The 21,134-nt window shown below is 47.9% G+C and overlaps 1 protein-coding gene and 1 long non-coding RNA gene across 2 annotated transcripts; one reads left to right on the forward strand and one right to left on the reverse strand.

Moving 5' to 3' along the window:
* Positions 1 to 3,224: 3,224 nt before the first annotated feature.
* Positions 3,225 to 10,805, reverse strand: LOC127054314 (uncharacterized). Its single transcript, XR_007775204.1, has 2 exons — positions 10,609 to 10,805; positions 3,225 to 3,382 (listed from the first exon to the last, which is right to left on the reverse strand). It is a non-coding gene; the product is annotated as an uncharacterized LOC127054314 (long non-coding RNA).
* Positions 10,806 to 10,880: 75 nt separating this feature from the next.
* On the forward strand, positions 10,881 to 13,579 carry GPX1 (glutathione peroxidase 1). Its single transcript, XM_050960358.1, has 2 exons — positions 10,881 to 11,126; positions 12,891 to 13,579. The coding sequence occupies exons 1-2, from the start codon at positions 10,908 to 10,910 to the stop codon at positions 13,239 to 13,241; spliced, it is 570 nt and encodes a 189-aa protein (XP_050816315.1). The 5' UTR covers positions 10,881 to 10,907; the 3' UTR covers positions 13,242 to 13,579.
* The last annotated feature ends 7,555 nt before the right edge of the window (positions 13,580 to 21,134 follow it).

The raw sequence follows: 21,134 nt of genomic DNA on the forward strand, positions 1-21,134 counted from the left end.
GAAGTCGAATTTCTAAAATCGAGATACTCACCAGTCTGGACGGGGCGCCATCGATGTCCGCGGCTCTCCGCGTCGATTCCGGAACTCCGTTCGGATTGATGGAGTTCCGGAATCGATGTAAGCGCGCTCGGGGATCGATACACCGCGTCCAGACTAGACGCGATATATCGATCCCCGAGCAATCGATTTTAACCCGCCGATGCCGCGGGTTAGTCTGGACGAGGGCTCAGAGACAACAACATTGATCACAGCATTTCACTACCCCTGCATTCAGTGCTAAAGTGATTTGTAACCCAACACCAGCCAAAGTTGATCAGTTGGAGCTACACATCTCCTGTCTGCTGGATATCTAAGCAGAGTCGATGTGTTTATGTAAACACAGTTTGCTCCTGAAGTCTCCCCCCTCCAGAGGTTGCCAGGTGTCCATTTTTTTTAACAGAATGCATGGTCGAAAAGGGATCCCAGTGGCTTCAGTCAGCACCGCTGACAGCCATTAAAAGTCTGCTTGGCAGCGCAGTGGGGCTAAGGCAGGCTGCCTGCTGTAGCTCTGCACAGATCCCAGAAGCAGCAGCATGTCCCCTCTCTGGCGCTTATGCATAGGAGTAGCCAAGAGGCTCTGCGCACTGCCCCTGCCCCAAGTGCTAGCTCCGCAGATCCCATTGGCCAACTGGTTGCACCTCTGCATAGGAGCCAAAGGCGGAACTGTCTGAGGTAAGCACCACCCCTCTCCCCTTCCCATGCCCCAACCTCCTACGCCTGCCCCAGCCCATATCCCCGTCCTGCTCTCCAACCCCTTGGGTCCCAGCCCAGAGCATGCTCCTCCACCCCAAACCCCTCATCCCCAGAGCCTGCACCCCCAGCTGGAGCCCTCACTTCCCCTTCTCTAGCCCTGATCCCCCTCCTGCCATCTGAACCCCTTGGTTCCAGCCCAGAGCACCCTCTTACATCCCAAACTCCTCATACCTTTCCACACCCTAGAGTCTACACCCCCAGCTGGAGCACTTACATCCCCCTGTACCCTAATTCACTGCCTTTGCCCAGAGCCCCCTCTTGCACCCTGAAACCCTCATTTCTGGCCCCACCCCTGAGCTCTCACCCCCAGCTGAAGTCCTCACCTCCTCCTGCCCCCCCACACCCTGAGCCGGGTGAAAATGAGCAAGAGAGTGAGGGTGGGGAGAGCAAGAGATGGGGTGGGTTGAATGAGCGGGGGTGGGTTGAATGAGCGGGGGTGGGGCATGGCAGGGGACAGGGCAAGGGTGTTTGGTTTTGTGTGAGTAGAAAATTGGCAACCCTCCACCCTCCCCAACTCACTGTCAGGGAGAGTTCATTCATACCCTGCTTACATGCACACAGGCACAGAAGTCCTACTGAACCTCTAGCACTTGAAAGATCATTTGTCTGAGTCCTTTCACTGAGGGCTACATTCACAAAGGGCCTATCTCTTTAGGCCTCCACCAACATTTGGGCACTGTGACAGTCACAACCCCCCTGCACAGCTGCACCATAACCCTGGAGGTACTGACATCCTCATGGTGCTTGGTTTCCACTGGTCGGCAGGCATGAAACCGCCTAAGCCCTGGCACTGCCTACAGCCAAGAAGGTGCTTAGAGCCCTGCCTCCTGACTTCGCCCCAGACAGATTCTCTAGCTAGGTGATCCCCTGCCTCTCTTGCCAGTGGGGCCTGGTCTGGTAGGTGTGCTCTGAGCTTGTCAAGCCCATACAGCTTGTGGGGTCCCAGAATCCCCCAGGATCTAGGGCTTGCATCTTCCTCGGTCACCCACATCTTGGGAGCATGGCCTGATCCCTGGGCATTCTGGGGTGGAGCTTTCTCAGTCTCTCCCACTTCAAATAAATATTTCAATATTGCTGAAGCAGAGACTCGCATCTCTCTCCTCACAGCCTGAGTGAGTACCTGCCGTAGGGCTAACATGTCAGCATATCGCCCATGCGCGCACACTCCTTTGCTCTGCCCCAAGGAATACTGAACTATTTAGACAAAACTTTAACGGGCGAGACTGAGAGATCCCACCCCAGAATGCCCTACAACCTGGTGGGTGGGGCATTCCCAGAATTTGGAAGACCCAGGTTCAAGTCCCTGTTCCAGATCAGGCAGTGTAGGGGGTTGAAAACAACTCTCTTACATCCCAGGTGCATGCCCTGAGATGTGGAAGGGGGTCAGGTCTCTCTCTCTCTGGTGTTTCATGAGAAAGGGCTGAGCCTGATTAAGTGCAATTCACTCCTGAATTTTTTCGATGGCTTCCTGTTCAACATGCAAGTTTCTGAGGATCCCTTTCTTGGGTGCCTGTGTCCTCCCATGCAATGCAGGGTGCACCCATGCACCTGACTTACAGCTGAGGATTCCAGTGAGGAACAGGATGCCAAAGAGTTACAGACTGTAACATCAGTGCGCCATGCTGACTCTAGCTCGCAGCTCCCACAGTGATGTGTGGCCATAACAAAGCCAGCAGGGAAATGAAGTGACTGTATTCCCTGCAGGATCTGAATGGTTGCAGTAAATAAGGCAGGGGGCCACATGTTCAGTCTAAATGTTCCCTGAGCTCACCCAGACTGTGCACTGGATGAGGTACAAATCCTGCAGCAATAGGCCTGTGCAATCCTTTAGCCATCACCACTAGTCTATCACAAAGCATATGTCCCCAAGGGGGCTGTACAGACAACCTTAAATCTGGCATTTCTTAACTTTCAAGCATTGGACTTTGCAAACTGAGCTGTTTCTTGTGCCGCAGTGTGTGTTTGTACACAGAGCTCTCACAGCCACAAGCCCTCACTCCATTCTGCCGCTCAGCTACTTTCTGATTCCTGTGTGCCTGACACTTGCAACGCTGATAGCTGTGGTCACACCAAGTGTCCTGGGATGCTAGGGTTCTGGAGGGCTAGGGAAACCTCCCACCACCGTGGTTAGCCATTTGGCCACACTCTTGCTCTTGATTAAAGATTAACTTTCCTGTCTATGCAAATTTGGTGCAGCCCCGATGAGCCTGGCAAGTTGCCAAAGCAGCTGTGGGTTGGGGTCACTTTGGGCAAGTGGGGACAAGCAGGTGCTCTCTTGCTTTCCCAAGAGAGAGCACTACACTTACTGCCTGCAAGCACTGACATGCTGGGGAAGAAGGCAGGTCAGCCTGAGTGTACTGAGCCTGCACCTGCACAGCATGGGGAGAGGTCTGTTTACACAAATGTGTAGCCAAAATCCAGAGACTCAGTCGCCAGGGGATAATTGCCACCCAGATCTCCTGTGGCAAAGTTTAAAGGAACAAAACTAACTCCAGTTAGTAGCATTTCATCTTCATTGCTTCATTTAGGCCTGCATCATGCGGAGTTCCAGCATTCACCAACCTGTTTATTGTCCATCTTCTCCCTGCCCCTGGGGCAACAGTGTAGATTCAGAGCCCATCCACACCACCACTACAGTTTTGTAACCAAGCAGGATCCAGCCACACAGCAACTTCTGACCGGGCCTATGGCTGGTCAGGGGAATGGCTGGTTGCATCCATGTCACCATAGCACCAAATTAATAACTGTTGAATCTTAACTGGGTGCCTCCCCACTTGCTGCCTAGTGTCACACAGTCCCTAGCCCAGCGTTTCTCAGAGGGGGCCACCATGACTGCATGCTGCGACCAGGGGCTTTTTCTGCCACCACAGCCTCCTTGTCGGTGATTGGGAGGAGGGGAAGAGGTGGCCCCTTCCCTGGGGCCACCAGCAGGGGTTGGGCCCTGCCCCCCTCTGTAGCCAGAGACGCCAGAGGAGCAAGCAGCCAGTGTGAATTCCCCACCTTCCTGGGGGTGATGTGGCTCGGGCTTCTAGATTCAGCCCAGGGGTGCCAGTTCTGGCCAGGGGGTTTCGGGCTCCAACTGCACAGCAGCGGGCTCCAGACCCAGGCTCACCACACCCCCCATCATCCCTGGCTCCTGCTGTCTCCTCCATTCCTGGGCCCTGACTGCACAGCGGCAAGCTCAGGCTCTGGCCCCAGGCTCACCCCCCCTGCCCATCAGCACTCGCCCCCATTGTGTCCACCCACGCCAGGTTTCAGCCACACAGCAGCAGGCTCCGGTCCCTGACCACAAGGCTTTGGGCACCAGCCCAAGTTGTCCCCCAGCCATTGTTGCTGGCCCCTGCTGCCTATCACGGCCCCCTCACCTATCACCTCTGGCCCCCACTGCCTCCCTACCTACCTCTCCATCCAGGGCTTAATTTGTTCCCCAGTTTGCTGGGGCTGAGTAAATCTGCTGTGAAGAGTGATATTTGTATGTTTGTTAATATCACTTTTCACTGCTTCCCAGCTAACTAGCATGTCTGCTGCTGTGAAAAATATTAACAAACATACAAATATCACTTTTCACAGCAGCAAACTTACTAGCTAGCAAGTCTGAAAAAAAGCAACCAGAAAAGCAAAACAAACAACAAAAACAAAAGACAAGAACATGCAGAGTACCTTATTTGTGTTTCTATTCTGTTTAGGTCCAGTAAGGAATAGAGAGAATTGTACATTATTTTTTTTCCCAAGCTTGCAAAAAACCCCTACATAATAAATGACAATGATTTGGATGTGTATATGTGTAAGGAGGGAAATAGACTTCTAGGATGGAGACGGGCACAACTGATTAAGAGAGCTTTAAACTAGGAATTTTGGGGAGATGTTTGGGAGATGTCCAGGTAATCTCCACGCTGGAATTTAACATTGAGAGGGAAGAAAACAAAGAGAGGATACAACCGTGGGCAGAAGAATGGACATAAGGAGGAAGGGTAGTGTAGATACCAGTCTAATTGGTGATACTGGTGGTAGAATATCTGTGCCTAATTGGGTAAAGAATGTCAGTGAAGCCAAACAGCAAAAATTAAAATGTCTGTACCCTAATGCGAAGAGCCTAGGTAACAAAATGGAGGAACTAGAGCTACTGGTGCAGGAAGTGAAACCGGATATTATAGGGATAACAGACACATGGTGGAATAGTAGTAATGACTGGAGTATGGGTATTGAAAGCTATGTGCTGTTTAGGAAAGACAGGAATAAAGGCAAAGGTGGTGGAGTAGCCTGGTATATCAATGATGTGGTAGACTGTAAAGAAATGAGAAGTGATGGAATGGATAAGAGAGAGTCTGTCTGGGCAAAAATCACTTTGGGAAAGAAAGCTACTAGAGCCTCCCCTGAGATAGTGCTTGGGGTGTGCTGCAGACCGCCGGGATCCGATTTGGATATGGATAGAGACATCTTTAATGTTTTTAATGAAGTAAACACTAATGGGAATTGTGTGATCATGGGAGACTTTAACTTCCCAGATATAGACTGAAGGATAAGTGGTAGTAGTAATAATAGGGCTCAAATTTTTCTGGATGTGATAGCTGATGGATTCCTTCACCAAGTAGTTGAAGAACCAACAAGAGGGGATGCCATTTTAGATTTGGTTTTGGTGAGTAGTAAGGACCTCATAGAAGAAATCGTTGTAGGGGACAACCTTGGTTCAAGCGATCATGATCTAATTCAGTTCAAACTAGATGGAAGGATAAACAAAAATAGATCTGGGACTAGGGTTTTTGATTTCAAAAGGGCTAACTGTAAAGAATTAAGGAAATTAGTTAGGGAACTAGATTGAACTGAAGAACTTGTGGATCTAAAGGCGGAGGAGGCCTGGAATTACTTCAAGTCAAATTTGCAGAAACTATCAGAAGCCTGCATCCCAAAAAAGGGGAAAAAATTCATAGGCAGGAGTTGCAGACCAAGCTGGATGAGAGAGCATCCTAGAGAGGTGATTAAGAAAAAGCAGAAAGCCTACTAGGAGTGGAAGATGGGAGGGATTAGCAAGGAAAGCTACTTTATTGAGGTCAGAACATGTAGGGATAAAGTTAGAAAGGCCAAAAGCCAAGTAGAGTTGGACCTTGCAAAGGGAATTAAAACCAACAGTAAAAGGTTCTATAGCCATATAAATAAGAAGAAAACAAAGAAAGAAGAAGTGGGACCGCTAAACACTGAGGATGGAATGGAGGCTAAGGATAATCTAGGCATGGCCCAATATCTAAACAAATACTTTGCCTCAGTCTTTAATAAGGCTAATGAGGCGCTTAGGGATAATGGTAGGATGACAAACAGGAATGAGGATATGTAGGTAGATATTATCACATCCGAGGTAGAAGCCAAACTCGAACAGCTTAATGGAACAAAATCGGAGGGCCCAGATAATCTTCATCCAAGAATATTAAAGGAACTGGCACATGAAATTGCAAGCCCATTAGCAAGAATTTTTAATGAATCAATAAACTCAGGGGTTGTACCGTATGATTGAAGAATTGCTAACATAGTTCCTATTTTCAAGAAAAGGGAAAAAAAGCGATCCTGGTAACTATAGGCCTGTTAGTTTGACATCTGTAGTATGTAAGGTCCTGGAAAAAAATTTGAAGGAGAAAGTGGTTAAGGACATTGAGGTCAATGGTAATTGGGACAAAATACAACATGGTTTTACAAAAAGTAGATCGTGTCAAACCAATCTGATCTCCTTCTTAGAGAAGGTAACAGATTTTTTAGACAAAGGAAATGCAGTGGATCTAATTTACCTCGATTTCAGTAAGGCATTTGATACGGTTCCACATGGGGAATTATTAGTTAAATTGGAAAAGATGGAGATCAATATGAAAATTGAAAAGTGGATAAGGAACTGGTTAAAGGGGAGACTACAACGGGTCGTACTGAAAGGTGAACTGTCAGGCTGGAAGGAGGTTACTAGTGGAGTTTCTCAGGGATCAGTTTTGGGACCAAACTTATTTAATCTCTTTATTACTGACCTTGGCACAAAAAGTGGGAATGTGCTAATAAAGTTTGCAGATGACACAAAGCTGAGAGGTATTGCTAACACAGCAAAGGACCAGGATATCATACAGGAAGATCTGAATGACCTTGTAAATTGGAGTAATAGTAATAGGATGAAATTTAATAGTGAAAAGTGCAAGGTCATGCATTTAGGGATTAACAACAAGAATTTTATAAATTTATAAATTGGGGACACATCAGTTGGAAGTAACAGAGGAGGAGAAGGACCTCGGAGTATTGGTTGATCATAGGATGACTATGAGCTGCCAATGTGATATGGCTGTTAAAAAAGCTAATGCAGTTTTAGGATGCATCAAGCGAGGTATTTCCAGCAAAGATAAGGAGGTGTTAGTACCATTATACAAAGCACTGGTGAGGCCTCATCTGGAGTACTGTGTGCAGTTCTGGTCTCCTATGTTTAAGGATGAATTCAAACTGGAACAGGTACAGAGAAGGGCTACTAGGATGATCTGAGGAATGGAAAACCTATCTTATGAAAGGAGACTCAAAGAGCTTGGCTTGTTTAGCCTAACCAAAAGAAGGCTGAAGGGGGATGTGATTGTTCTTTATAAATATATCAGAGGGATAAATATTCGGGAGGGAGAGGAATTATTTAAGCTTAGTACCAATGTGGACACAAGAACAAATGGATATAAACTGGACACTAGGAAGTTTAGACTTGAAATTAGACAAAGGTTTCTAACCATTAGAGGAGTGAAGTTCTGGAACAGCCTTCCAAGGGGAGCAATGGGGGCAAAATACATATCTGGCTTTAAGACTAAGCTTGATAAGTTTATGGAGGGGATGGTATGATGGGATAGCCTAATTTTGGCAATTGATATTTGATTATCAGCAGGTAAGTATGCCCAGTGGTCTGTGATGGGATGTTAGATGGAGTGGGATCTGAATTACTACAGAGAATTCTTTCCTGGGTGCTGGCTGGTGAGTCTTGCCCACATGCTCAGGGTTTAACTGATTGCCATATTTGGGGTCGGGAAGGAATTTTCCTCCAGGGCAGATTGGCAGAGGCCCTGGAGGTTTTTCGCCTTCCTCTGCAGCATGGGGCACGGGTCACTTGCTGGAGGATTCTCTGCAGCTTGAGGTCTTCAAACTACAATTTGAGGACTTCAATAACTCAGACATAGGCTAAGGGTTTGCTACAGGAGTGGATGGGTGAGATTGTGTGGCCTGCGTTGTGCAGGTCAGACTAGATGATCATAATGGTCCCTTCTGACCTTAAAGTCTATGAGTCTATGTCAGGCCTGCACAACATACGGCCTGCGGGCCGACTGTGCAGCCCGCGGCGGGGAATCAAAGGGCTCTGGGCTGCCCACAGCTGCGGGGAGCCCAGAGCCCTTTAAATCCAAGCCGCAGCCGGGATTCAAAAGGCTCTGAGCTGCCCGCAGTGGTGGGGAGCCCAGAGTTCTTTAAATCTCAGCCGCAGATGGGATTCATAGGGCTCTGGGCTGCCCGCAGCCTCTGGGAGCCCTGAGCCCTTTAAATCTCAGCCGCCACCAGGAATCAAAGGGCACTGGGCTGCCCGCAGTGGCAGGGAGCCCAGAGCCCTTTTAATCCCAGCCGCAGCCAGGATTCAAAGGGCTTTGGGCTGCCCCAGAGATTTGAATCCCAGCCGCAGCTCCAGTGGATGGGCTGGGGCTGGGATTTAAAGGGCTCAAGCTCCCCTCAGCGGCAGGAGCTCTGGGCCCTTTAAATCCCTGCCCCAGCCCCGCAAAGCTCCGGGTTCCCGCAGCCGCTGGAGCCCCGGGCCCTTTAATTTGCCCCTGACAGCTCCCAACCACCTCTTCAGCTGGGAGTCCCTGGTTGATTTAAAATCAAGTATCACCTCCCCATCCTCAACCTTCCTTTTTGGCCCACAGCTGTTTTGGTGCGGCGGCGCTGGGGAAGGAGGGTTTGTTTCTGCAGGGCCAGGTGGTGCTGGAGCAGGGTGTTTCTGCCGGGCCAGGAGGTCCTGGGGGTTTCGGCCCTCAGCTGTTTTCTTTGGAGTAATGCGGCCCTCGCCATTTTACGAGTTGTGCAGGCCTAGTCTATGGGCATATTTATTTATTTTTCCTAAAGTTAATTAACTATTTTAGGAAAAATTGTCAGAGCGGCCACTAGTGGCTGCACTCTGAGGCTACCAAAAAAATTCTTGTTAGAATCCCTAGTTCCTGGCACGTAGCTAGGACTCCCAGCCATGTCACTATAAGTAGTAGAGCTAGTCCTCTTTGCTTTCATAACTCTCTGCAGTTAGCCATCCAGTCGAGCCCTTTCCCATGTAATAAAGGTGCCTGGTCTCTGGAGCCTCCACACTCCCTGGATAAGGTGTCCTGGTTTCCATGGCCATGTCACCCAACAGGCAGGTTTCAAATGCCTATAACATGGTTTGCTGGTCAGAGTGCTCACACCACTTTTTGGCTGACTGAAAGTTGTGAACTGAAGCTCACCTCCATTTCCTGTCTCTCTATTATGGGGATTATGATACCCTGGCACCCCAATATTCACCACTGTCATGCAATTAGGATATGTTTTGTATAAAGCATGTACTGTGAGGTATCATTCTAAAAGTCTTGATCTGCTAGACCAGGGCAGGCAAACTTTTTGGCCTGAGGGCCACATGGGGTTTCGTAAATTGTATGGAGAGCCCATTAGGGGAGCGGGTCATGACCCGGCCCCCACTTCCTATCTGGCTCCCCCTGAGGACTCCTGCCCCATCCACCCCCCCTTCCCTAACAGCCCCCCCAGGACTCCCGCCCCATCCACACACCCTGTTGTCTTAAATTTACAGCAACTGTTATCATTGGCTTTGGAAAGTATCTACTGAGATGGGATGGATCTAAGTAGTGAGGCTGGTGGACTACTTTTGCTACTAATTTCAGAGAAGACAATCACCATACTCTCTTGTAAGTCTACTGTTGAAACTGCATGGGTCATTGAACAATGCCATTTAGGCATCTGCTATAACAGTAGTAGATCTCTGTCCAGTAATGTAAACTACCCTTGGATCAATCAGAGAAATATAAATTAAAAACATACTGGAAGAAGCAACGACTTCAGTTCAGAAGTTGAATAATTAGGGCACTTATACTGACTCCTTAAATGAAGAGGACAAGAAGCGTTAGTTAAGCCATCTGAAAAAGTAAAGCGCAAAGACTTGATTCTTACATCTCTACAACAGCAGCTTTTGGATTCTATGAACCTCTACCTAGCCTTTACAGATGCCTGTCTTATAAAACACCATCAGTTCAGTGGAGTGAGGCACTACCTGCAATGGGACTGCCATGTAATCAGGACAGAATAGAGTTTGAACACATAGTAGGAATATCATTTGATGAACAAATGAAGATTTTACTTCAACGTCTTCTTTATCATCACTAGTGGTTCGACCCAAACTTTGTGCTGTGTTTCCTGGGATGAAAGAAGTAGGAATTCATCTTTTTCTGCTCCCAGTCCCAACAGCGACAGTTGTGCTTTTTCCTCATTGAATAGAATTTTGAATAGAAGTCCCCTTCTGCAGGCTCATGAGCACATCATGAAGGACTGGAGGTACCAGACACATGAGATGCCACCAAAAATGAATGTACTGCATTCGAGACAATAACAGAGTTGTGCAAAAGTACAACAGGAAACCAAGAAGGTGGTAACTATAGTGCTTCATAGTAGGCTTGTGTAGCCGACTTTACACTGTGTGATGATTTAAAAACATAAGTTAAAGCTAATAAAATGGTCGTGAAACATTTTTCAGTGTTTGCCATGGTGCCATACAGCACACCTTCGCCCTAATGGTCTCACCTCTTATCGGTCCTCACTACCTCCGCCCCGCATTTTAATTCCTGAAGAAAACACGGGCACGGCGAGGCCAGCCGCGGTCCAGCTGTAGCTCTACCCTCCGGGGCGCTGAGACGCCTGTCCGGTCCTACCCGGCCCCTGCTGCTGGGGCTGGGCCCCTTCCCCGGGACTCTCCCACCCGAGCACTGTGCGTGCCCCTCTCTGGGGGCCGGCCCTGCCCAGGCCCCGCCCCGCTTGGGGGCCGGGGCCGCCCAGCGGCTCTTGCCGGGGCGCGGCCCCCGATTCACACCCTGCGCGATCCTATGGCGGCCGGGCGGCTGGCGGGGCTGCAGGCGCGGCCGCTGGGCGCGGCGGAACCGCTGGCGCTGGGCTCGCTCCTGGGCCGCGTACTGCTGGTGAGCAACGTGGCGTCACTCTGAGGCACCACGGCCCGGGACTTCGCCCAGCTCAGCGAGCTGCAGAGGCGCTACGGGCCCGGGCTGACCGTGCTGGCCTTCCCCTGCAACCAGTTCGGCCACCAGGTACCGCCGGGGACAGGGCGGGCGGCTCTCTGCGGTGGGGCGGGAGGCAGCTGCTCGCACAGCCCAGCTCGGGAGGCCCTGCACCCGCTTCCTGTGCTGTAGCGATCCTGGCCGGCTGCTGCTGCCGCCGCCGCCGCCGGGCCCGGCTACAGCCACTGATCCCTCCCCCTCAGCGGCCGCGTGGGGCCTCGCAGGGCAACTGCGCAGCTATCGTGGGGCGCGGGCTGTGGGGCGGCTTTCAGGAGAAGAGGTTTAAATGCTTGAGACCTCCCTCCACAGGCCCTGCTGCCCCCCACGCCGGCGTGGTGTCCTGCAGGGCATGTGCCCCCGAAAGGGATAAATCTCCATAACTTTTCAGAGCTGGTCCCTGCATCTAGTCTCCAGTACGTGGCTTCCTCCTATCCATTGGCCAGACTACATCCTAGCTGGCCTAGTGACTGCTATGCCGCGCAGTGTCAGTGGTGCACAGCTCCAGACCCGCCAGGGCTGTGCCTACCTAGTCAGTATCAGAGGGTAGCCATGTTAGTCTGGATCGGTAAAAGCAGCAAAGAATCCTGTGGCACCTTATCGACTAACAGACGTTTTGGTTTTCTTTGGTATTTGCACGCATCTGAGGAAGTGGGTACTCACCCACGAAAGCTCATGCTCCAAAACGTCTGTTAGTCTATAAGGTGCCACAGGATTCTTTGCTAGTTTTACCTAGTCAGTGTGATTGGAGCAGATGTAGGCGTGCCTGTGCTCGCCTTAATCTAGGTAACAGGTAACAATAGTAGTGTAAACATCCTGATGTGGGCTAGCAACAAGCCTGCTGGGGATCCTGTTCTCTGCCCATGTCTCTGTGCTGCTAATGTTTCCCGTGCTTGCCCTGCAGTCCCATCTTCATGCACTGTCACAGCAAGCCGAGGCTAAAAGTTAAGTGGATTGGCTAGGATGCTACCTGGGATGAAGTTATCACAGAATGTTCTTCTTGCTTTCCAGCAGTGCTGGTAACTGAGCAAAACGGCCTGGGGCAGAGGGTGGAGTGGAGTAATAGAGGGTCTGAAGTAAACTTGCTAGTGTAACTAAGGTTTAGGGCTACAGCAGACTCTCCTTAATTGGCACTAGTTACCAGGCACTGTTGCAAAATAAACAACGTTGTGAATTAGCAAATGAGATATCAAGGGCATTGCTGCATAGAATGTTATCTAGGCAGAAAGTGTGCTTGTGAAAATAAACGTGCCAGATGGAAGAGGCTGACTTGCATATCTGTTCACCCATATTGCTGAGGGTGCTAGGCAATGTTCCCTTTCATTTTTTCCATCCATGTGTGGAATAAATTTTGCTATGTGCACTGAGGTATGTGCAGCAGAGGAAACAACAAAACCTAGATATATATTATATTTTTTAAGAAGTTGCCATAGGGATAATTACTCCAGCCAGGGCAGGTTAGCCATTTTAGAACTCAATACTCAAAGAATTAAATTTAAGTGTAAGAAAAATAAAAATTATGAAATGCATAGACCAGTCAAAACACTAAAATAACACTTCGAAAGAATAAAATTACAGAGGATATATGCGCATTGAAGGAAGTACCAAGAAGTAACAACAACAGTAATACAAGTATTTGTTGGGAGATGAATGTGAAAGAGACAGACTGTGTGTGTGTGTCTGTCTGTCTGTCTCTTGTTTGCTTCCCGCAATGGAGATGGAAGCTCTGTCTTGAATACATTCCAGTTGTTGGTGTTTATCCTTGCAATAGATCACACTTCCTTTTTCTCTTAATAGGAGAATGCTACCAATGAGGAGATCCTACTTTCCTTAAAGCATGTCCGCCCTGGCAATGGTTATGAGCCCAACTTCACCGTATTTGAGAAGTGTGATGTGAATGGGGCAAATGCTCACCCACTCTTCACTTTCCTGAAAGAGGCACTCCCTTTCCCACATGATGATCCAATGTCACTGATGACCAACCCACAGTACATCATCTGGTCTCCAGTGTGCAGGAATGACATCTCCTGGAACTTTGAAAAATTCCTCATTGGGCGTGATGGCGTGCCCTTCAAGCGCTACAGCAGGCACTTTGAAACTATCAAGATCCAAGATGATATTGAAAAGCTCCTTCAGCATGTCCCATAGAATGTTCTCAACCAAGCCAAAGTCCTGCTGAAACTTTTCTCTCTCCTCAGCTTTGCTTTTTCTCTGCTTCCTGTTGAGTCATTTTGCTAGTCTTTTTGTCCCTAGCCTGGACTCCCTGCTCTTTCTGTGACCTCTTTGCTCTGCAAGTAAAATGCTATTGTCCATGGAAGTTTTACTCATGAAGGTGCTTCTTCCAAATTCTTCAGGAGAAGCACTTGATGTATTCTGTAAAAGTTGCATGTGAATTTTTAGCAAATTACCCGCAGGGGAAGCAGCCCTGAGTCTGGGTAGCTTATTGTGAGCCTTTGTATTACTAATACAATTCCTGAAGACCAGAAGTCTGTTTTTTTCTGTGTAAGGTTACTGCCTGGTTAGCCATGGGGTGTTGGGTATTTGTGTCTCATGGCTTCTTTAGTTTTGAAGGGCCAGGCAGAAGGGGCTGCCACATTGCACCGTCATTTTCAAGATTTTAATGGTCCCTTCCGGCCTTTGATCGTCTTGTCTGACCTGCTTTATATCACTCGCCATTATATTCCACGCAGTTACCCCTGTATAGCGCCCAATAACTTGGGTTAGACTTGGAGGGGTGGGGAGGGGTTTCAGTCCCCAGGAAACTAAACTGTTGTATTCCACAGACAGAGAACAGGAGAGGCTGAGGTGCTACCAATGCCTAAGGGCCCTGCAATGGCAGAGAAAAGATATAGGGAGACATGCCCAACCTAGCAATACACACCCCATGCGTCAGAGGAAGGCAGTTGCTCCACCACCCCTCCAAGTCTCAGCCAATTGGACCTGGTAGAAAATTCCTTCCTGACCCCAATCAGATGATCAGTTTGCCCTTGAGCTTGTGAGCATCCTTTGTAAAATGATCTGCTGGCTCACTGGTGTACTGGACCCTGATTCAGAAGCTCTGCAAGCACAGTGCCTGATATCAAGTTGTTTGTGTTACAGTTCAGGGCAACTGCACCTGTATTTCCCTCCGTGGGCCAGCAAGGGCACCTGCTCCAGGCTCCTCCGGAAGGTTCCTCCTTGGGCAGTCTCTCTCTGCCTCCTGACCCAGGTCTTTCCAGACTGCACAGCTCCCTGCCTGGGCTGTGACCTCTCCAGCAACGCCTGGCTGCCTAAATCAGCCTGCTGTACTTTTCTCCTCCGAGACAGTAATCAGTGTAAGTACCACAGTTAGACTACCCCACAGCTCTTTCTACACAAGGACATTTATTCCTAAGGTAACAAGCATTACAGAGAAAACATACTATTAAAAAAACCCCAAAAACTAAATGCCTACTAATCATCTTATCTCTGGCCAGTGAAAAGTCCCTCATAAGTAAGTCAGTTACTCCTTTATACAGCCGGTCTCTGAACTGTTCTGTAACAGGTGAGCAGCAGACAAGAGGTCCCATCCTCTCCCATACCCTAAGAATGAAGCTTCAAAGGCTGAGCCCCTAAGGATTCCACTTCACACGTATTTTCCACAAAGATCAGTTGTGTCTGCTATGTTGTTCAGCATCGGCTTCTGAAGCTCACAGTACTTGCCAGAGATTGTGTTAATTCTCTCTTCCTTCCAAAGAATTTCCAGTTAATCCCACAATAACAAAAACACTTTCATTTTTAATACAATGAACTCCTAAAATACTGAAAATTTCAATTCAACATGGTTTGCGTAGGATGTTGCAAGAAATTGCAACGTCCTGCCTCTTGTCTATGCCCTAGACAGGAGGCAGAGAACATGGTGTGGGGGGGCGCACTCTGCTTCTTAAATAGGGTCATATACAGCATCAAATAGATCAACATTATTATGTTTCATGCACAAGGGACTTGTTAGACCACAACTTGTGGGAGAAATGGCATGGAGGAAATAACAGATAAGTACCTTATCTGGTCTCTCTGACTTGGGGCTTGTGCACATGGGAATGTTATGCTAGTAGAAGATAAGATGTGAATTTAAACTGATACATAGGTGTAACTCCAGTATGGGTACTCATGCTGGTATAAGAATGAATTTTTTCGGATTAGTTTTTGTCACTTTGGAAGGGTTTTACTCTTTTATACCAGAATAAGTGTCTGTGGAGGGTATGTGAGAGTTAATCTGTTTAACTCTATTGGTAAAATTTTGGTGGGTAGACAAACACAGATATGTCAAGCCACATATGAGCTGCACACTACTGTCCTGCAATGGGTTGGGGAGAAGGGACAGTAACTTACTGAACAAGTTACCCCAGCAGCACTGCGTTTAGACAGTTAAAGGGAATATTTAAGTTATTATGTTCACGGCTTTTTTTTTTTTTTTTTTGCGGGTGGGGGGTTGGCTGTCACAAAATATTTTTCCCAAAGGAACCAAACTAATGCAGAATTGGGTAATCAAGGTACAACTGACTGGGCCCATTTCTCATGGAAAATAGCATCCTGTTCCCTATGAGGAAGAACACCTAATCCTTGCACAAAGCTGCCCACAATGAGCCTGTTGCAAAGCCCGTGGGGGTGGGGTAGCCTCTCCATTGCATTCTGCCTGAGTTGTGCCAAACACACCAGTTCCTATTGGCTTGAGGAAGGGAGGAGGTGGTGTACTTAAAAAAATAACACTACTTCAACTGCTACATTTCTAAATGGTTCTGCTTTCTTCAGGGAGCTTCTCTGCGTCTCCTGTACTAATAAAAACTGGTTCTTTTCTCCTGCATGTGGCCCAACCCTTCTATGGCGCTGTGTAATAAGGTGGCAGCAGAAGTGAGTGCCAATGTTCTGCTTTCATGTAGGTCTGAGTAATGGTACTTGGAGCTGAGTGTTGCAGAGTGTTTACCACATTATTACTCAAGCTTCACTCCACCCAGTGAAAAACAGGATGTCTGTTTAATTTCTGTATGTGCAAGGGCTTCAGTGTATGGTTAAACAGTTGCCTAATTTTGGTAGGGTCTTCCTCTTTCACTTAAGTCTCCACCTCTTCCTATAACTGATAAGAGCTGTTGGAAGGAGATGTTAACGGTATTTTTGGGCTGCAGGCAGCATAGAACATTTTAAAGTATAGCTTGAATAATGGTGTGTGTGTGTGTGTGTGTGTGTGAGAGAGAGAGAGAGAGAAATACTCATGTGCTGGCTTCTGCAGAAGTTTAGTGCTAATAACAGTGAGGCTGAAGGCAATATAACAAGGATGTCAGTACAGATTTCCTAGTCTATTTTAAAGCCTTTCAATCAAGGGCATTTTTAAAGAGCAGGATGGTGGGAATCTGGACTGCCTGATACTAAACTCTGGATCAAGAAATACCAACTACCAGCACCTGGGGTGCAGTACACGTTTCAGTTGTGCTCTTTTAGGAACATAATTGCTACAGTGGATCCAGACCAGTGTCCATCTACTGCAGGATCCTCTTACATCAGCCAGATACTTCAGAGAAAAATCCAAGAATCCCTGTAGTGGATGTTTATAGAATAACAGAGCCATAAGGGAAATGTCTGAAACCCAAGCTGTCATCAACTTCACAGGAAAAAGCATTTTCATTTGCAGAATTAAACAGGGAGTGTATCTAATGTGATGGCACAAACCTGTCTCCAGATAGATGGCACCAGACACGCTGGAACAAATAGCTTTCCGTAATGAGCACAATGGATGAGCAAAATCCTGCTAACTTTCACAGCTGCCAAAAAGGGTTATTGGGTTAAATATTGGGGAACCCATGGTGATTAATATGGCATCTGGATCTGTGACTTTTCTGTGCCATATAATGGAAGAGAGATTTTACTGCAGGGGTCTGTCTTGGTAGCGGAACTGAGGGTAAGAGCTAGGAGGCCCTTTATAACAGTTGCTCAGGTATTTCCCTTAACTCAGGTCCAGTCCTTACAAAATCAAGTGTGCCGGTGCTTTTACCTCAAGAGCCTGGTCTGTCAGGGGACACAGGCTAAAGCTTGAATCAGCACAGGTAATCAGCTGCTAACACAACCTGTAGTGTGGATGCAGGCTAGCCCCACTCAAGTCCCTTTAACCCTCCCAATGCATTCCCACAATTCCCCCTGTGTGCCCAGAGAGGGCATGCACATTCTTCTGCCATTCACTGGGAAATAATTCATTCACTGAGAATGAATTGTGGGATGGCATCTGGCTAGAGACAATGGTGTAGGTGCCAAAGCAGTTCAGGTATTAGATCTCGTGCTAGTGCAAATCCCCAGATGCCTTAGTAGATGCATGTGTGGGTGCAGACCCAGTGTGGGCACTGGAATTCAAGTGTTATCTCATAGTGTGGCCATGCTCATTGAGCTCAGCCCATTCAAGAGAAGGAATGAGTGTAGATAACTGGGTTAATGCTCTGCAGCCAGACCCTGAGAGTCACACTTAGAAAACAGGAATCTCTGAGCTGGTTAGGAGAGAAAATGTTGGTTCAATTCTGTTCCTGCAATTTAAGAGGAAACCCTAAATTAGATAAAATAAGACTAGGGGGAGTGTACTGGCTTGCTTCTCATGGCACACCCCAGGGGTCCTTGTACCCTTCCACCACCACCCCCTTCCCAGCTCCCTGTGGGCCACCCTCCCATCCACGTCTGGTTCAGGGACTCCATACAACTCCCAGTCCTCCTTCATGGCAAGGTTGTTGTGTGTTCTCCATTCCCTGCATTCTCCCCCCATGTTAGTGGCTCTGTGTCCCCTCTTGTCCCCCTTCTGATACCATTATCCCCCTGCTCAGGGCTAGCTCTGCATGCCCCAGTCCTAGGTCTCCCATACTCCCACCAAGCAGGGTCTTTTGTGCTGCTGCCCCCCATACCAGGAATTCCTATTCTCCCTTCCACCACTGGCAGGGACGCTGTTCCATTCTGCTATTACCTTTCTTATTTATTCTCTCACCTTTGTTATCTTCTGGTCTAGGATAGCAAATTCTTATAGATGGGGTACACCTGTGTGTGTCCACCCAACACAGAACTGGAAGGGGTTAAGATAGCCAGGTGGGCCAAATAACTCCACAGGCTGCACCTGGAAGAGGAAAGCCAGGCAGCACTAATGCCTAATTATTTGATGAAGCCCAGCTGGGGGAGGAGCTGTGCCAGCTTTATAAAGCCAGGAAGTTAGTAACGGAAGTGGCTATAAAGAAGTAACTGGTAGTCTCTTCCTGTGTGGGTGGTTAAGACAGTGCAGCTCTTGGTTGCTAGCCAGAGGTTCCTTGAGCTGGTACCTGGAGTAGAGGATAGGCCTCGGTGAAAAGGTTAAGAAGACTAATGGGCAGATGGAGGAACTAGAGGGAAAAACCTGATGGGGTGTAGAATCATAGAATATCAGGGTTGGAAGGGACCTCAGGAGGTCATCTAGTCCAACCCCGTGCTCAAAGTAGGAACAATTCCCAACTAAATGATCCCAGCCAGGGCTTTGTCAAGCCTGACCTTAAAAACCTCTAAGGAGGGAGATTCTACCACCTCCCTAGGTAACTCATTCCAGTGCTTCACCACTTTCCTAGTGAAAAAGTTTTTCCTAATATCCCATCTAAACCTCCCCCACTGCAAGTTGAGACCATTGCTCCTTGTTCTGTCATCAGGTACCACTGAGAGCAGTCTAGATCCATCCTCTTTGGAACCCCCTTTCAGGTAGTTGAAAGCAGCTATCAAATCCCCCCCTCATTCTTCTTTTCTGCAGACTAAACAATCCCAGTTCCCTCAGCTTCTCCTCATAAGTCATGTGCTCCAGCTCCCTAATCATTTTTGTTGCCCTCCACTGGACTCTTTCCAATTTTTCCACATCCTTTTTGTAATGTGGGGCCCAAAACTGGACACAGTATTCCAGATGAGGCCTCACCGATGTTGAATAGAGGGGAATGATCACATCCCTCAATCTGCTGGCAATGCCCCTACTTATACAGCCCAAAATGCCATTAGCCTTCTTGGCAACAAGGGCACACTGTTGACTCATATCCAGCTTCTCGTCCACTGTAACCCCTAGGTCCCTTTCCGAAGCACTGCTTCCTAACCATTTGGTCCCTAGTCTGTAACAGTGAATGAGATTCTTCCATCCTAAGTGCAGGAATCTGTACTTGTCCTTGTTGAACTTCCTCAAGTTTCTTTTGGCCCAGTCCTCTAATTTGTCTAGGTCCCTCTGTATCCTGTCCCTACCCTCCAGTGTATCTACCACTCCTCCAGGTTTAGTGTCATGTGCAAACTTGCTGAGGGTGCAGTCCACGCCATCCTCTAGATCATTAATGAAGATATTGAACAAAACCTGCCCCAGGACTGACCCTTGGGGCACTCCACTTGATACCGGCTGCCAACTAGACATGGAGCCGTTGATCACTACTCATTGAGCCCGATGATCTAGCCAGCTTTCTATCCACCTTACAGTTCAATCATCCAGCCCATACTTCTTTAACTTGCTGGCAACAATACTGTGGGAGACTGTATCAAAAGCTTTGCTAAAGTCAAGGAATAACACATCCACTGCTTTCCCCTCATCCACAGACCCAGTTATCTCCTCATAGAAGGCAATTAGGTTAGTCAGGCATGACTTGCCCTTGGTGACTCCATGCTGACCGTTCCTGATCACTTTCCTCTCCTCTAAGTGCTTCAGAATTGATTCCTTGAGGACCTGCTCCATGATTTTTCCAGGGACTGAGGTGAGACTGACTGGCCTGTAGTTCCCTGGTTCCTCCTTCTTCCCTTTTTAAAAGATGGGCACTATAGTAGCCTTTTTCCAGTCATCTTGGGCCTCCCCCATTCACCATGAGTTTTCAAAGATAATGGCCAATGGCTCTGCAATCACATCCGCCAACTCCTTTAGCACTCTCGGATGAAGCGCATCCGGCTCCATGGATTTGTGCTTTTCCAGTTTCTCTAAATAGTCCCGAATCACTTCTTTCTCCACTAAGGGATGGTCACCTTCTCCCCATACTGTGCTGCCCAGTGCAGCAGCCTGGAAGCTGACCTTTTTTGTGAAGATAGAAGCAAAAATATCATTGAGTACATTAGCTTTTTCCACATCCTCTGTCCGTAAGGGGCCCACACTTTCCTTGACTTCTTGTTGCTAACATACCTGAAGAAACCCTTCTTGTTACTCTTAACATCTCTTGCTAGCTGCAACTCCAAGTTTGATTTGGCCTTCCTTATTTCACTCCTGCATGCCTGAGCAATATTTTTATACTCCTCCCTGGTCATTTGTCCAATCTTCCACTTCTTGTAAGCTGCTTTTTTGCGTTTAAGATCAGCAAGGATTTCACTGTTAAGCCAAGCTGGTCGCCTGCCATATTTACTATTCTTCTTACACATTGGGTTGTTTTTTTCCTGCAACCTCAATAAGGATTCTTTAAAATACAGCCTGCTCTCCTGGACTCCTTCCCCCCTCATGTTGTTTTCCCAGGGGATCCCACCCACCAGCTCCCTGAGGGAGTCAAAGTCTGCTTTTCTGAAATCCAGGGTCTGTATTCTGCTAGTCTCCTTTCTTCCTTGTGTCAGGATCCTGAACTCTACCATCTCATGGTCACTGCCTCCCAGGTTCCCATCCACTTTTGCTTCCCCTACTAACTCTTCTCTGCTTGTGAGCAGCAGGTCAAGAAGAGCTCTGCCCCTAGCTGGTTCCTCCAGGCCTTGGACCAGGAAATTGTCCCCTACACTTTCCAAAAACTTATGAGCACTTATGGCATGGTGCATTCTATTTGCCTCTAGTACTAGAATTTTTTCACCCTAAAATTACCTTTTGATGGATTTGTTGGTGTTTTCATCCAGCCATTGATTTGTGGGTGGTATGGGCTGGTGATACTATGTGTGGTGTGTTTGTATTTACCAAAAAAAAAAAAAAAAAAAAAAAAAAATCAGGTTAAACTGAAAGAAAAATTATGCCAGAATCTTTCCGTTGGAAAAGCCTGAATGTATACTCCTTCCCCTCTTCTGCATGAAATTAGTGTGGTTTGCTATCCCATCTTTTAGTATTACTATATG

Source organism: Gopherus flavomarginatus, chromosome 6 (genome assembly GCF_025201925.1).
Source record: "Gopherus flavomarginatus isolate rGopFla2 chromosome 6, rGopFla2.mat.asm, whole genome shotgun sequence".
Taxonomy (NCBI): Eukaryota; Metazoa; Chordata; order Testudines; family Testudinidae; genus Gopherus; species Gopherus flavomarginatus.